General features: G+C 46.7%; 1 protein-coding gene across 2 annotated transcripts in view; it reads left to right on the forward strand.

Annotated features, from left to right (window-relative positions):
• Positions 1 to 14,636, forward strand: part of LOC140718649 (A disintegrin and metalloproteinase with thrombospondin motifs 7-like) — a 193,526-nt gene that overhangs the window by 63,998 nt on the left and 114,892 nt on the right. The window contains exons 6-8 of one of the 2 annotated variants that reach the window (XM_073032672.1): positions 5,201 to 5,325; positions 12,154 to 12,303; positions 13,276 to 13,419. In XM_073032672.1, coding sequence (XP_072888773.1) covers positions 5,201 to 5,325; positions 12,154 to 12,303; positions 13,276 to 13,419 — 419 coding nt within the window. Of the gene's footprint in view, positions 1 to 5,200; positions 5,326 to 7,636; positions 7,675 to 12,153; positions 12,304 to 13,275; positions 13,420 to 14,636 lie in introns of those variants that run through there. The other variant, XM_073032673.1, reaches the window with a different exon arrangement.

The following is a 14,636-nucleotide window of genomic DNA, read 5'->3' on the forward strand; positions in this document are numbered from 1 at the left end:
GCCTTAGCCCTCCTCAGGTCCACCACCAGCTCCTTAGTCTTTTTCACATTAAGCTGCAGATGATTCTGCTCGCACCATGTGACAAAGTTTCCCACCGTAGCCCTGTACTCTGCCTCATCTCGCTTGCTGATGCATCCAACTATGGCAGAGTGCTGATACACATAAAGTGTTTCAGGAACTCAGCCGGTCAGGCAGCATCTATGGAGAGGGATAAACCATCGACAGTTTGGGCCAAGACTCTTCATCAGGACTGGAAAAGGAGGGGGAAGAAGGTGGAATAAGATGTGGGGGGGGGGGGAGGAGGAGAAGGAGCACAGGCTGGCAGGTGAGAGGTGAAGCCAGATGAGGGGGAAGTGGGGTGAAGTACGAAACTGCGAGGTGATAGGTAGAAGAAGTAAAGGGCTGCAGAATAAGGAAACGGATAGGATAGGAGAGGAGAGTGGACCATAGGAGAAAGGGAAGGAGGAGGGCCGCCAGGTGAGGGGAAGTGGAGGGGTGAGAGGGTAACCAGAATGAGGAATAGGGAAAGAGAGAAGGGGGAGGGGGAAGAAATTACCAGAAGTTGGAGAAGTCGATATTCATGTCCTCAGGGTAGAGACCACCCAGATGAAATAGGAAGCGTTGTTCCTCCAGTCTGAGCGGTGCCTAATTGTGGCAATAGAGGAGCCCTTAGACTGGGAACGGGAAGCGGAATTCAAATAGCCACAAGAAATTCCACCTTTTGCACCTTGGCCATTTCAGTATATTAAAGTCAAAAACACAGATGCCTTGTGCAGGAAGGCACAGAGTCGACTGTACTTCCTAAGAAGGTTGGCGTCATTCAATATCTGTAGTGAGATGCTGCAGATGTTCTATAGGTCAGTTGTGGAGAGCGCCCTCTTCTTTGTGGTGGCGTGTTGGGGAGGAAGCATTAAGAAGAGGGACGCCTCACGTCTTAATAAGCTGGTAAGGAAGGCGGGCTCTGTCGTGGGCAAAGTACTGGAGAGTTTAACATTGGTAGCTGAGCGAAGGGCGCTGAGTAGGCTACGGTCAATTATGGATAACTCTGAACATCCTCTACATAGCACCATCCAGAGACAGAGAAGCAGTTTCAGCGACAGGTTACTATCGATACAATGCTCCTCAGACAGGATGAAGAGGTCAATACTCCCCAATGCCATTAGGCTTTACAATTCTACCGCCAGGACTTAAGAACTTTTTAAAAGCTATTATTAATGCTTTTTGAGATAGTGATTTAGATGCATATCATATTTTTTACTGAGTTAAGTATTGTATGTAATTAGTTTTGCTACAACAAGTGTATGGGACATTGGAAAAAAAGTTGAATTTCCCCATGGGGATGAATAAAGTATCTATCTATCTATCTATCTATCTATCTATTACTGTTATTAATAGCCCTTTGTGGTGGTTGTCTTGGTGATGTAGATCTTGTTGAAGTTTCACCTCAAAGAGTACCTTTGTTTCTGAAATTTTTAGTTACTCAAAATCTCCAGTTTCTCAGGTTGGTTGGATGTAGCCTCCACCATCCAGGCTTAGCTCTCTTCTTGTTACTTCTAGCGGGCAATGGGTACAGGAACCTCAGGTCCCACACCACCAGGGTCAGGAACAGTTATTACCCTTCAACCATCAGGTCCCACACCATCAGGTTCAGGAACAGTTATTACCCCTCAACCATCAGGTCCCACACCACCAGGGTCAGGAACAGTTATTACCCCTCAACCATCGGGTCCCACATCACCAGGGTCAGGAACAGTTATTACCCCTCAACATCAGGTCTCACACCACCAGGTTCAGGAACAGTTATTACCCCTCAACATCAGGTCCCACACCATCAGGTTCAGGAACAGTTATTACCCCTCAACATCAGGTCCCACACCACCAGGGTCAGGAACAGTTATTACCCCTCAACCATCAGGTCCTACACCACCAGGTTCAGGAACAGTTATTACCCCTCAAACATCAGGTCCCACACCACCGGGTTCAGGAACAGGTATTACCCCTCAACCATCAGGTCCCACACCACCAGGTTCAGGAACAGTTATTACCCCTCAACCATCAGGTCCCACACCATCAGGTTCAGGAACAGTTATTACCCCTCAACCATCAGGTCCCACACCACCAGGTTCAGGAACAGTTATTACCCCTCAACCATCAGGTCTCACATCACCAGGTTCAGGAGCAGTTATTACCCCTCAACCATCAGGTCCCACACCACCAGGTTCAGGGACACTTATTACCCCTCAAACATCAGGTCCCACACCACCAGGTTCAGGAACAGTTATTACCCCTCAAACATCAGGTCCTGAACTGGTGTGGATAGCTTCACTCACCTCAACACTGAACTGATCCACCATCTATAGACTCACTTTCAAGGGTTTTTTACAACTCCTGTTGTCAGTATCTTCGTCTTTGCACAGTTTATCTTTTGTACATTGGATATTTGTCAATCTTTTATGTATAGATTTTTCATAAGTTCTATTGTATTTCTTTATTTTCTTGTAAATACCTGCAAAAATGAATCTCAAGGCAGTATATGGTAACATACAGAACTGTGCAAAAGTCTTAGGCATGTGTAAAAAATAATCTGTAAAGCGAAGATGTTTTCAAAAATAATGAAATGAGAAGTCTCTAAATGTCAGAAAAATTACTATAAAGAGCAGTAAACAGTAAAGAACTAAATTAAATCAATTCGTGTTTTTATTTTTTAAATTAAATCAATATTTGGTGTGATCACCCTTTGCCTTTAAATTGCATCAACTATCTTAGGTCCACTGTTTCTTGCAGTTTTATGAGAAGACTGGCTGGTAGGTTGTTCCCAGCATCTTGGAGAACTTGCCACAGTTCTTCTGCAGACCCTGGCTGTCTCGCTTGCTTCTGTCTCCAGATAATCCCGGAGAGGTTTGATGATGAGGGCTCTGTGGCAACCATACCATTTGAAACCATATAAGAAAATCTAGGGTGCCTAAGACTTTTGCGCAGTATTGTATATGCGTTTTGATCATAAATTTGACCTTGACTTTGAAAGTGAAACTCGAAGCCATCAATGTTGGATCGTCACCTAGAAATTAAACAAGTGGGGATTTAGGTTTAAGGTGTGTTCCTCTTTCTTATGGTGGACAGGTTTGGGAATTGTGATGAAAGGGACCTGTAGGCAACTCTGAGGAGGAGCTCAGTACTTTTTACAGCTGAAATGTGCACGTAACCATCACACCAAAGTGCAGGGGTTGCCTTTCTGAGACCTGTCATGGTGGCAAGGAATTCTCAAAGCATCCAGGAATCTGATACCTCCGTTGGTCGGGGTCGACTATGGATGTTGTGTCCTAGCTGTCTAGATGTGCAAGCCAGGGCAGTGATATCGAGAGCCCATGTAGCAAGCTACCCCTCTCCATGCACCTGATGAAGCCAAAGGAACAGCAAAGACCGATACAGTTTGGTATCAGTGGTGTCGCAGGAGTTGCCAGTCAGCGTTAAACTCAAAGTAGGGAGCCTTAGGGACCCCAGCGCCAGATTTTCCCTCGGGGTTTACTCCCGAAGCCTTCCCCATGAGTGAGTATAGCCGCAAGGCAACGGAGGTTGGAGATCAGAATTTTCCTTCTCTTAAATGAGTTGTCAACCACAGCTGATGAGCGTTATCTGCCTAGAGTGGCTGCTTTGAGGTACCAGTAACCTGCCTTTGCCCCTTCTCCTGTTAGTACAAACAGTTCCACCAGGCTTAGAGCCATACGTGAAGGCCAGGAGCTGGACTTGGTTGTCAGAGGCTGTTTGAGACGCATGTCATTGGGATTATTTAATCGGCACTGGGAGTTTATTCCCATCACCACCCCCCCCCAGCTATACCAACCTTGAGGAACACATCCAGGAATACAGTGATGTATATGGAATACATACGTTAGTCAGTGAATATTACAATCAGGGTTGGGTGAAGGTAGCACTGGATTTCCTGGTGGTCACCCATTTCCCAATCCCATTCCAATGCATCGGTCCATGGCCTCCCCTTATGCCATAAGGAGGCCACTGTCAGGTTGGAGGAGCAACACCTGATATTCCATCTGGGTAGCCTCCAACCTGATGGCACGAATATCGATTTAACTAATTTCCCACTAATTTCTCCCCCCCCACCCCGCTCTTTCCATTCCTAATTCTAGCTCCTTTCTCACCCCTTCTCCTCTCCTTACCTGCCTACCTCTTCCCTCCTCCTCCTCCCCTTTCTTCCATCGTCCACTCTCCTCTCCTAAAAGATTCCTTTTTCAGCCCTCTCCCTTTCCCACCTATTATTTCCAACTTCTTCTCTCATCCCCCGCTCCCCCACCCACCCACCTTCCCCCTCACCTGTCACCTGCCAACGTACTCCTTCCCCCTCCTCCCACCCCACCTTCTTATTCTGGCTTCTTCCTCCTTCCTTTCCCGTCCTGATGAAGGGTCTCAGCATGGAAAATCAACTGCTTATCCCCTCCACAGACGCTGCCTGACCTGCCGAGTTCCTCCAGCATTTTGTGTGTGTTGCTCTGGTTTTGCAGCATCTGCAGAATCTCTTGTGTTAATGAACATTGTCAACTGTGACAGCAAAGAAAGTACAGGAAATAGGCCACTCGGTGCAAACCGTTTCTGCGCGTTTACGCTGCAGTTCGCCAACCCTCACGTAACCTGTCAGCGTAACCAGTGGTTAGCACAACACTTTACAGTATCAGTGACCCGGGTTCAATCCCCACTGATGTCTACAAGGAATTTGTACGTTCTCCCCGTGACGGTGTGGGTTTCCTCCCACAGTCTGAAGATGTACAGGTTGGTAGGTTAACTGGTCATTGTAAATTGTCCCGTGATTAGGCTCAGGTTAAATCAGTCGTTGCCTGAAGGGCTGGAAGGACCTACTCTGTACTGTACCTCAATCAATCAATAAATAACAAACTAACTTGGAAGACCTCCGCTTATCTACTCCTTACTCCCCAACCCATCCACTCCACGTGGACTGCAGATGTTGGACTCTGGGGCAACAAGCAATCTGCTGGGGGAACCCAGCGTCCGGGGGTGGGGAGAGGGAAGACACTGTTGATGTTTTGGGTCAACACGTTGAGATCAGTCCCCATCGTCCAACCCCACAGACGTTGCCCGACTCCCAGATGGTCGGGTGTTCCCTGTAGTGGCAAGTTCCATGCGACAGTGATGGTCCAGTTTAGCTGACGCTTTCCTCTCTCTGAGCCAGGAGGACCTGAAGATAACGCATCACGCGGATAACACTCTGAGGAGCTTCTGTAAATGGCAGAAGAAGATAAACTTCAAAGGTGACAGTCATCCAGCACACCATGACGTAGCCCTCCTGCTCACTCGGTAAGCGGCCATTACACTCGTGACCACAGTATTTTTTCCTCTCTATTTGCACTACTTATTTCATTTTCTTTTTCTATATGCATTTATTGTAACAGATAGTTTTTATTATTGTGTATTTAAATGTAACGCTGCTGCAAAACAACAAATTTCATGGCATACCGTATGCCTGCGATCTATTCTATCTGTTTATTGAGGTACAGCACGGGACTGACCCTTCCGGCCCTTTGAGCCAGACTGACCAGCAACACTGACTCAGTCCCAGCCTAATCATGGGACAGTTTACAATGATCGATTAACCAACCGACTGGTATGGCTTTGATCCATGGAAGGAAAGCAGAGCACCTGGAGGAAGCCAACATGGTCACAGGGAGAACATACAAACTCCTCACAGTCAGCGGCAGGAATATTCTGACAGCTAAGACTGTGATATGTACTGTACCTGCTTCTGTTGGATGGGATGAAGGTTACCCTGCCCTCTTAATACCTTGGACCGGCATTTGCTGCCTGGCCACTATTTCCATAAAGTCACACAGCACGGGAACAGGCCGTTCAGCCCAGCTCATCCATGCTGACCACCAGGGCACCCATCTGAAAGCATTCCATCTTCCAGCACTTGCCCTGTGTGCATACTATGTATGTATGGTTCCAACATATATGTTGGTTGTCAACATAAACAACACATTTCACTGTACGCTTCAATGTAGGTGCCCAAGAATTTTGGACAGTACTGTATTTATCAACTTGGAGCAGGGACCAAGGTTGTAAATCTGACGGGAGCAAAAGGATGTTGAAAATGGTGAGGGTGGAGTGCCGCGGGAGGGATGTGGGACAGGTGGCAGGGGTGGGGGTGGCATGGGTGCAGGCAAGGTCATTGCTTCCAAACAATTGGTTTATTGATCATTACAGACTGTCTCTCTGGTGCTTCCCACTCCCTCCCCTCTCCCTTCCCCTTTTCCCGCTCCCTCCCCTCTCCCTTCCCCTTTTCCCAACTTTCAGAGATTCTGATTCCACCCCTCTCTCTGGCAGTGAGTTTCAGATGCTCATCACTCTCTGGGTGAAGAATGTCCTCTTCAGATTCTCTCTTACTCAGAGGTTCCCAACCTTTTCTATGCCATGGACCCCCACCATTAATCGACCAGGGACCCCAGTTCTAAATCCTTTACGCCTGACCTTCAATCTTTCTCCTCTCATTTTACTAACCTTTGATAAAGTCAAGTCAAGTTTATTGTCATTTGATTACATGCATGTATACCGTCAAATGAGACGTTTCTTCAGACCAGGGTGTAAAGCACAGTAGTACACATAACACACAGTCAATGACTTTGGAAAATAAGAATTAAATCTACAAATGAATTACGCATTGATAAACAAAGTGCATAAATTAAATATTTAGTATCCATAAATTAGGATACAGAACAAATTATTGCTGATATTTCGAATGTGATGTGGCAGGGAGTTCAGAAGCTTAATGGCCTAAGGGAAGAAACTGTTTCCCACCCTGACAGTTCTTGTCTTTAGGGATTGGAGTCTCCTGCCTGATGGTAGAAAGTCAAAGAGGATGCTGGATGGATGGGTGGGATCCTTGATAATACTAAGGGCCCTGCATACACACTGCTCCTGATAAAGGTCCCTGACGGATGGTAGGGAGACCCCTATGATCCTCTTGGTCGTTCTCACAGTGCTTCCTAGGGACTTACAGTGGTGATATTAAGGGACCAGGTAAAGTCCGTGTGTGAACTCCCCAGGAACTTGGTGCACTTAATTCTCTACGGAGGATCCTTGTTCCCGCGGTCTACCCTATCTATACATTCCTGCAATCTACCATATCTAAACATTCCTATAGTCTACCCGATCTATAAGTTCCTGCATCTACTCTATCTGTATGTTCCTGCAGTTCCTTTTCTATTTCATGGACCCCTGGTTGGGAATCTCTGCTCGAATCCAAACCAGAACATCTTTGGACTGTGGAAGGAAACTGGAGCACCCAGAGGAAACCGTGGCCACGGGGAGAACGTACAAACTCCTCACAGACAGCAGCAGGAAATGAATACTGATTGGGGGAGGTTGTCGGTGGTGCTATAAAGCGATTAAACGAATGGTACAGTGCTGCCCCTCTCAGGACAGGATTCGTTACTATCTGATTCACTGGAGGCAAGGTTCCAACTTATGGTTAGTACCGTGCTCCAAACAATAACGCTGTCAGTAGCTCGAGAGTCAGACAGGAGCTCAGGAAGCTGTAGATTATACCCTGGCAGTTAGCAACTTCAACCCATAACCCATTAAATCGTTATTCTAACATCTAATCCTAACAGGAAACGCAGGCGTAGATCTTCTGGACTGAATGTGCAAGTACGTATAAATCATGCCAAGGTCTGCACTCTGACTCTGACAGAACCTTTCAACATTCAGCATTAAGATAATGCACGGATTGGGAATGCTGTGGGACAATGGGATGGTTTATTCCACCATTCTGGGAGTAATTAGTCATGTTATTATTCCTCGTTACATGGTTATTTTATACTGCAGGAGTAAGGACCTATGCCTGTTGGAATTCTGTGTAGTGGGATTTAGTTTGATCCATAGGATTTCCATTGGAATAGGAAGGAAGTTAACCCACTGCAAACTTGTACAAGAAATGAGAACAAGAAGAGTTTTGATCAAGGGTCAACTTTATTCCATATACACTGCACATTTACAGGGCAATAGGATAGAGATACATCTGTACGAAAGGAGGTGTAAAGCACTCCTTCCCTCCGCTAGCCTGCAGGTCACCCTTGGGCAAGGTGTAGCACCTGCTTAGCCCCCTCCCCCACCTGATCAGGGTCACGTGACGCCATGGGAGCAGGTGGTGGATTATATGTATTAGGACGTTGCTGTGGTGTATTGGTCAGGACGCAACATGCAACAAAGAAACAACATCAATAAATTCTGAAGAATAAAGAATTTGTAAAAATAAAGTGAGAGGTTAAAGTACAGATATGGAATAAAATGTGCATAAATACCAGCATGTATTTACAATGTAAACCGCTTTATAAACAGTTGTTTTAAGTGTTTACTGTGCAGTTATGGGGGTAATAGAGGGGGGTGGGGTGAGCTAACTAAAATGGTTGATCAGATTAACTGCCTGGTGGAAGAAACTTTGAAGATGGCGTGGTTTTTGTTTTAATAACCACACAACGCTTTCCAGAAGGGAGCTTGCTGGGTGGGTAGTGTACACAATGGGTTTTTTTCTGCTCAATTCTTTGTCCTGGGCACATGCAAGTCCCGCAGTCATCCTCAGTTTGGGAGTGAGAAACGTACTGCTGGTGGAGTTCAGCAGGTCAGGCAGTGTCTGTGAATGAGAGATGGACAGTTGACGTTTCGGGTGGAGACGCTGCCTCTGGACGTAAAGATAGAGCAGAGAGATGGCAGCTGTGAAGAAATGGAGGGAGGGGACTGAGCCGATGCTAGCAGGTGATGAGTGGATCCTGGTGAACAGGGGGTGGTCGGAGGAGAGAACGATGGAAATAGTAGCAGTGGCTGGGGGGTTGGTGATAGTTGGAGTTGACGTAGGACTACAGATTACAGATAGATAAACACGAGAAAGTCTGCAGATGCTGGAAATCCGGAGCAACACACACAGAATACTGGAGCAACTCAACAGGTCAGGTAACATCTGTGAAATGAACAAACAGTCGATGTTTTGGGCCGAGACCCTTTATCAGACTACAGATAATGTGAGGGAAGGAAGGAATGAGAGAAGAGAGTGGGGAGAGCAGATGGGAGCGGTGCTGGGAGGAGCGTAAGAGGTGGGAAGATGATGTGGGTGAAAGAGGGGGAGAGTAACAAGGGGAGTGATGGAATTTCATTCAGGGTGAGTGAGTGACATTGGGTTTAATTCACTGGAATAACTGCAGGTGACTGAACTTCTAAAGCAAATTAAAACCATCAGAGGAGCATCTTATTTCTGAGTAATTTTATTTTCTTTGGCGTTAGTTCTTTTTTGAATACAGGAACAGTGTAGAAAAACAACAAAGTACATTTTAAGTAAAAAAAAGACTTTGGAACACTGTTAAGAGAGAAGAGCCTGATTAAAGAACAGCTGAAAAATCGGAACTAACCCATCCTCAATGGCAGGATGTTAAAAGGCCTTTGGTAGAAGTACAGATTCCCTTGAGTTAATTGGTCAGTTTGTCATTATTGTCACATCTCGCAAGAAAAGCTTGTTTATATATTGTTCATGCAGGTCGATTCATTACATCAGTACATTGAGATAGAACAGGGTAAAAGCAAAAACAGGATACAGAATGAAGTGTTCCAGGGAAAGTGCTGTGCAGGCAGATAAGGTGCAAGGCCATTCTGAGGCTGTAACGGTGAACAAAGTCATTCTCTGCAGTTGACCCCAGCCATTGTTCTGACCTTCATTTTAAATCCAATCTACAATCCACATTCATGTCTGAAGGTTGGTTGCTGGTGAAATTAATAATTGCTATATACTCTAACTCCAGAATACACCCTAACAGTGAGGTGTAGAGTTTACCTTATTGTACTAGGGGACCATTCTTATAACAGCTGGACAGAAGATGTCCTGTGCCTGTTGGTATGGCTTTTGTGTCTTTTGCCCCACGGGAAGGGGGAGAGGGAAAAATGACTGGGGTGGGTATTTGATTACATTGGCTTCTTTACTGGGGCAACAAGAAGTCCATGGAGAGAAGGCTGGTTCTGGTGATGAGCTGTGGTCATGGGTACAACAGTTGTAATGCCAAGTTGTGATGCATTCAGAATGGATGCTGTCTGTGGTGTGTTGATAAAAATTGGTGATGGTCAAAGGGGAGATGCCATCTATGGAAAAGAGTAAACCGTCCGCGTTTCAGGCTGAGACCCAGTTCTGTTGAAGGGTCTCGGCTCGAAATGTCAGTTGTTTACTCTTTTCCATTCATGCTGCCTGGCCTGCTGAATTCCTCCAGCATTTTGTCAGAATTGGAATCAGGTTTATTATCACTGGCATGTGTTGTGAAATTTGTTAACTTAGCAGCAGCAGTTCAATGTTATACCTAATATAGAAGGAAAAAAAGTAAAGTATACATATATTGAATAGATAAAAATCGTGCAAAAGCAGAAATAATATGTATATCTAAAAAGTGAGGTAGTGTTCACAGGATCAATGTCCATTTAGGAATCGGATGGCAGAGGGGAAGAAGCTGTTCCTGAATCGCTGAGTGTGTGCCTTCAGGCTTCTGTATCTCCTGTCTGATGGTAACTGTGAGAAAACGGCATGCCCTGGGTGCTGGAGGTCCTTAATAATGGATGCTTCCTTTCTGAGATACTGCTCCTTGAAGATGTCCTGGGTATTTTGTAGACTAGTACCCAAGATGGAGCTGTCTAAATTTACAACCCTCTTCTGCAGCTTCTTTCGGTCCTGTGGAGTAGCCCCCTCCCCCCCCCACCCATACCAGACAGTGATGCAGCCTGTCAGAATGCTCTCCACGGCACGTCTATAAAAGTTTTTGAGGGTTTTTTTTTGAAATACCAAATCTCTTCAAACTCTTAATGAAGTAATGTGTGTTTCATCGATTGACCTGATGGTTATATGCTATTGCTATGTTTACTTCTGGCTGTTGGTTGAGATACAGGATATCGGTTAATGTTAATTTGCTTGTTATGACTTATTTTACGAGCTGGGTCTATTATGGATTATTACTAGTTGGGCTGCTGGTTAAGGATTATTGTTAGTTGGGCTATGATCTGGTGACTGTTCAGTGTGACAGGAAATCAGTCTAGGGGGTGAGTTTGGGGTAGGTAGAGTTGGTAGAGGGGTAGGATTGGTCCAAAGGTCAATTGGAGGTTCGGATTGAAGCCTGAACATCAATCTGAATTCCAGAACTCAATGCCTGATGGCCCGAGCTCCAGGCCTGCAAACCTTTCTGAGTCCGCTGGGGATGTCGAAGGCCCAATCCAACAGTCCGCCAGAGGCCAAAGGTCAATCGGGCCCGGATCAAGGCCTGAATGTCAATTAGAAGTCCAGAAATTGCGGCTCGATGGTCAAAACCCTGAGTCTGCAAACCTCTCTGAGTCCGCTGGGGAAGTCGAAGGCCCCATGCCTGCAAGTCCAACAGTCCACCAGAGGCCAAAGAAGTCGGTGCCTCCTGGGATTAGAGGATTGTGTGTGAGTGGGTGGGATAGAGGCAGGAATGAGACGTTTCATTGTTGTTGCTTTATTGCTTGGCATTTTCTGTGTTCTGCTGAGCATTGTGGGAATGCAGTGCTGGTTGCGTGGTGACTCTTGCGGGCTGCCCCCAGCACATCCTTGAGTGTGTTGGTTGTTAACGTTAATTTCTCTGTCTGCTTTGATGTCCATGTGATAAATTAATCTGAATCTGATCTGATCTTAATCTACAGTTGGTGGGATCCTAGACCTGTCACCAAGTGTTTGCACTGCCAAGCGTTGCTGTGCCTGAGGCGGAAGACGTAGTTAGAGTCATAGAACACTGTAGCATAGAAACAGGCCCTTTGCCCATTCCTTCTGAATCTGCCTAGTCCCTTTGATCTGCAACCAGACCATAGCCCTCCATTCCTTCCCCATTATCCAAATTTCTCTTAAATGTTGAAATTGAACTGCATCCACCACTTCTACTGTCAGCTCGTTCCACGCTCTCACCACCCTCTGAGTGAAAAAATTCCCCCTCACGTTCCCCTTAAACATTTCGCCTTTCACCCTTAACCCATGGCCTCTTGTTATAGTCACAGTGGGAAAAGCCCGCTTTCCCCTCATAAGTTTGTACGCCTCTGATAACATTTTGTAAGCCTGTAGGTAGGGGTTCTGACCGCTGCTGTTCTTGTGCTGACCAGGAAGGACGTGTGTGCTGGCATGAACCGCCCGTGTGAGACGCTGGGATTGTCGCATGTCTCCGGGATGTGCCAACCGCACAGGAGCTGCAGCATTAACGAGGACACGGGCCTCCCCCTCGCTTTCACAGTCGCGCATGAACTCGGACACAAGTAAGTACGGGGTGGCTGGGCGCTGCCTTTTTCGGGCATTGCTGTTCGAAGGTGTCCTGGATGGAGCTGGCTGAGTTTACAACCCTCAGCAGCTTTAGCAATCTTGTGCACTGGCCCCTCCATACCAGTGACGCAACCAGTTACAATGCTGTTCACAGTACAGTGACATACCAAATCTCAAACTCGTAATGAAGTATAGCCACTGGCGTGCCTCCTTCCTGCTGCATTGGTACGTTGGGCCCAAGGTGGATCTTCAGGGATGTTGAGACCAATGTTCTCACACCCTTTGTGACCAGGGTCAGGGTCTCCCCTGAGCAACTTTGTTGTGTGGGAAGTTTCACCTCTGCCCTGGGAGTTGTAGAGACAGTGAGCTCTGTGGCCAGATGTACATGAGCGTAAAAGAGAGCAAAGTGATGGTTACTCTGGGTCCAGTGTGGCATTAGAAAACACAGTGAGCATAAAAACACAATAAACATAAATGCATAAGGTTATTTTATATAGATAGACTGTTTAAATGCAGGTAAAGTGATGCTCGATACAAGAGTGTCTGTTCATAAGGTGACTCTGACAAAGCACTGGTGGGTTGAGTTAGTGGGTGGAGGTGTTGATCAGCCTCACTGCTTTGAGTCTGCTGGTCCTGGTGTGGGACAAACAGTCCATGAGCAGGGTGGGTGGGATCCTTCATGATGTTACTGGGCTTCTTCTGGCATCTTTCTGTATATACGTCCTTGATGGCTTGTAGCCTGGTGCCTGTGCTGTGTTGGGAAGTTCTGACTAACTATTTTGGAGCCTTCCTGTCTTCCGCAGTACATTTCCTGTACCATACAGTATATTTGTATGTTAGCGTGCTGACGTGATGCACATTTATGTCGTAAGTTGGTGAGGATCTGCAGAATGCCGTTGAGGTGCCACTTTGCCCGGCCTCCTGCTACAACTCATCTTCCCTTCTGTTTCCCGGGATCTTTTGTACAGCTTTGGGATCCAGCACGACGGGACCGGCAATGACTGCGAGCCCATTGGGAAGAGGCCATTCATCATGTCTCCCCAGCTGCTGTACGACACCAGCCCACTCACCTGGTCGCGGTGTAGCAAAGAGTATATCACCCGCTTCCTCGAGTAAGTGCCCTGCGTTCTGAATCCGCTGTTACCTGTGGAGGTGGTGGGTGGGTTGGTTCATCCTTGGCCTCTGATGTCGCTGTTCGGGACAAGGATTATAAAACACTCAACAGATCTGTGGAGAGAGAAACAGAGGGAATGTTTAAGGTCTGAGGCACTTCATCAGAACTGGGGAAGTGAGAAGAGTTGCAAAGAAGATGTGGGAGGGACGGACAGAAGGAGAATCTCTCCGATAGGGTGAGACCCAAAGTTTATGGTCATTCGCCATATACTTATAACCTTACAGTTACTTACCGCCCCTTACACTGCTGGCGTTCAGGGCAGTGATGAAGGTCCACCATCTCTGGTGGTGTCCAGGGCTTCTTCCTTCATTGTGCCAGTAGCTTCCTCATGGTTTTCACTACTGTCAGCCATGCAAGTCCCGGGTCGAGACTCAGGAATACCTTCACACTCAGGTGTAGGAAGACTCTTCACTGCTGTTTCTGTAACAATTTGGTTGACCAGTCAGGGTTGTTAGCCCTGAACTGAACCCCTGAACCTGGAGGACCGGTGGACCACTCTTAGTCTGGCCTCTGCCCTTTGACCTGTTTGACATGGATAACCCTACCAGCCAAAGCATGAAGCCCAGACTCCAGCCAACATAGCTCTCTGGGTCATTGAGGCACACAAGCTCCTAACCACGACAGGGTTGTGGTCCTCTTGGAGGTCAGCCATATACAGTACAATGGAAAAGTCTTAGGCACAAATAAGTGTAGCTAGGGAAAGGGGAATTATGGTTGTGCTTAAGACTTTTGCACGGCATTGTATTTATCAACATGATGTGGAGAGAGAGTTTGTAAATCTGACGGGAGCAATGGATGTTTGGAATAACGAGGGCGGAATGCCACAGGAGGGGTGGGGGGCAGGTGGCAGAGAAGTGCCAGGGACTGGGTAGTGGCAGCACGAGTGCAGACACACCCAGCCCTGAGACGCCAGTCAGCGTCACTTGGTTTATTGATCATTTTAGAATGTCTCTCTGGTGCCTTCCACTCCCTCCCCTCTCCTTTCCCCTTTTGCCAAACCATGATTTCCCTCTCCCTGCCCCCTTCCCACTCTCAGTCCACAATAGAGACCCAGATCAGAATCAGGTTTATCATCACTCACATATGTCATGAAATTTGTTTCTTTTTGTGGCAGCAGTACTGAGCAGTACATAAAATTACTACAGTATTGTGCAA

The sequence above is a fragment of the Hemitrygon akajei genome, chromosome 30, assembly GCF_048418815.1.
Source record: "Hemitrygon akajei chromosome 30, sHemAka1.3, whole genome shotgun sequence".
NCBI lineage: Eukaryota > Metazoa > Chordata > Chondrichthyes > Myliobatiformes > Dasyatidae > Hemitrygon > Hemitrygon akajei.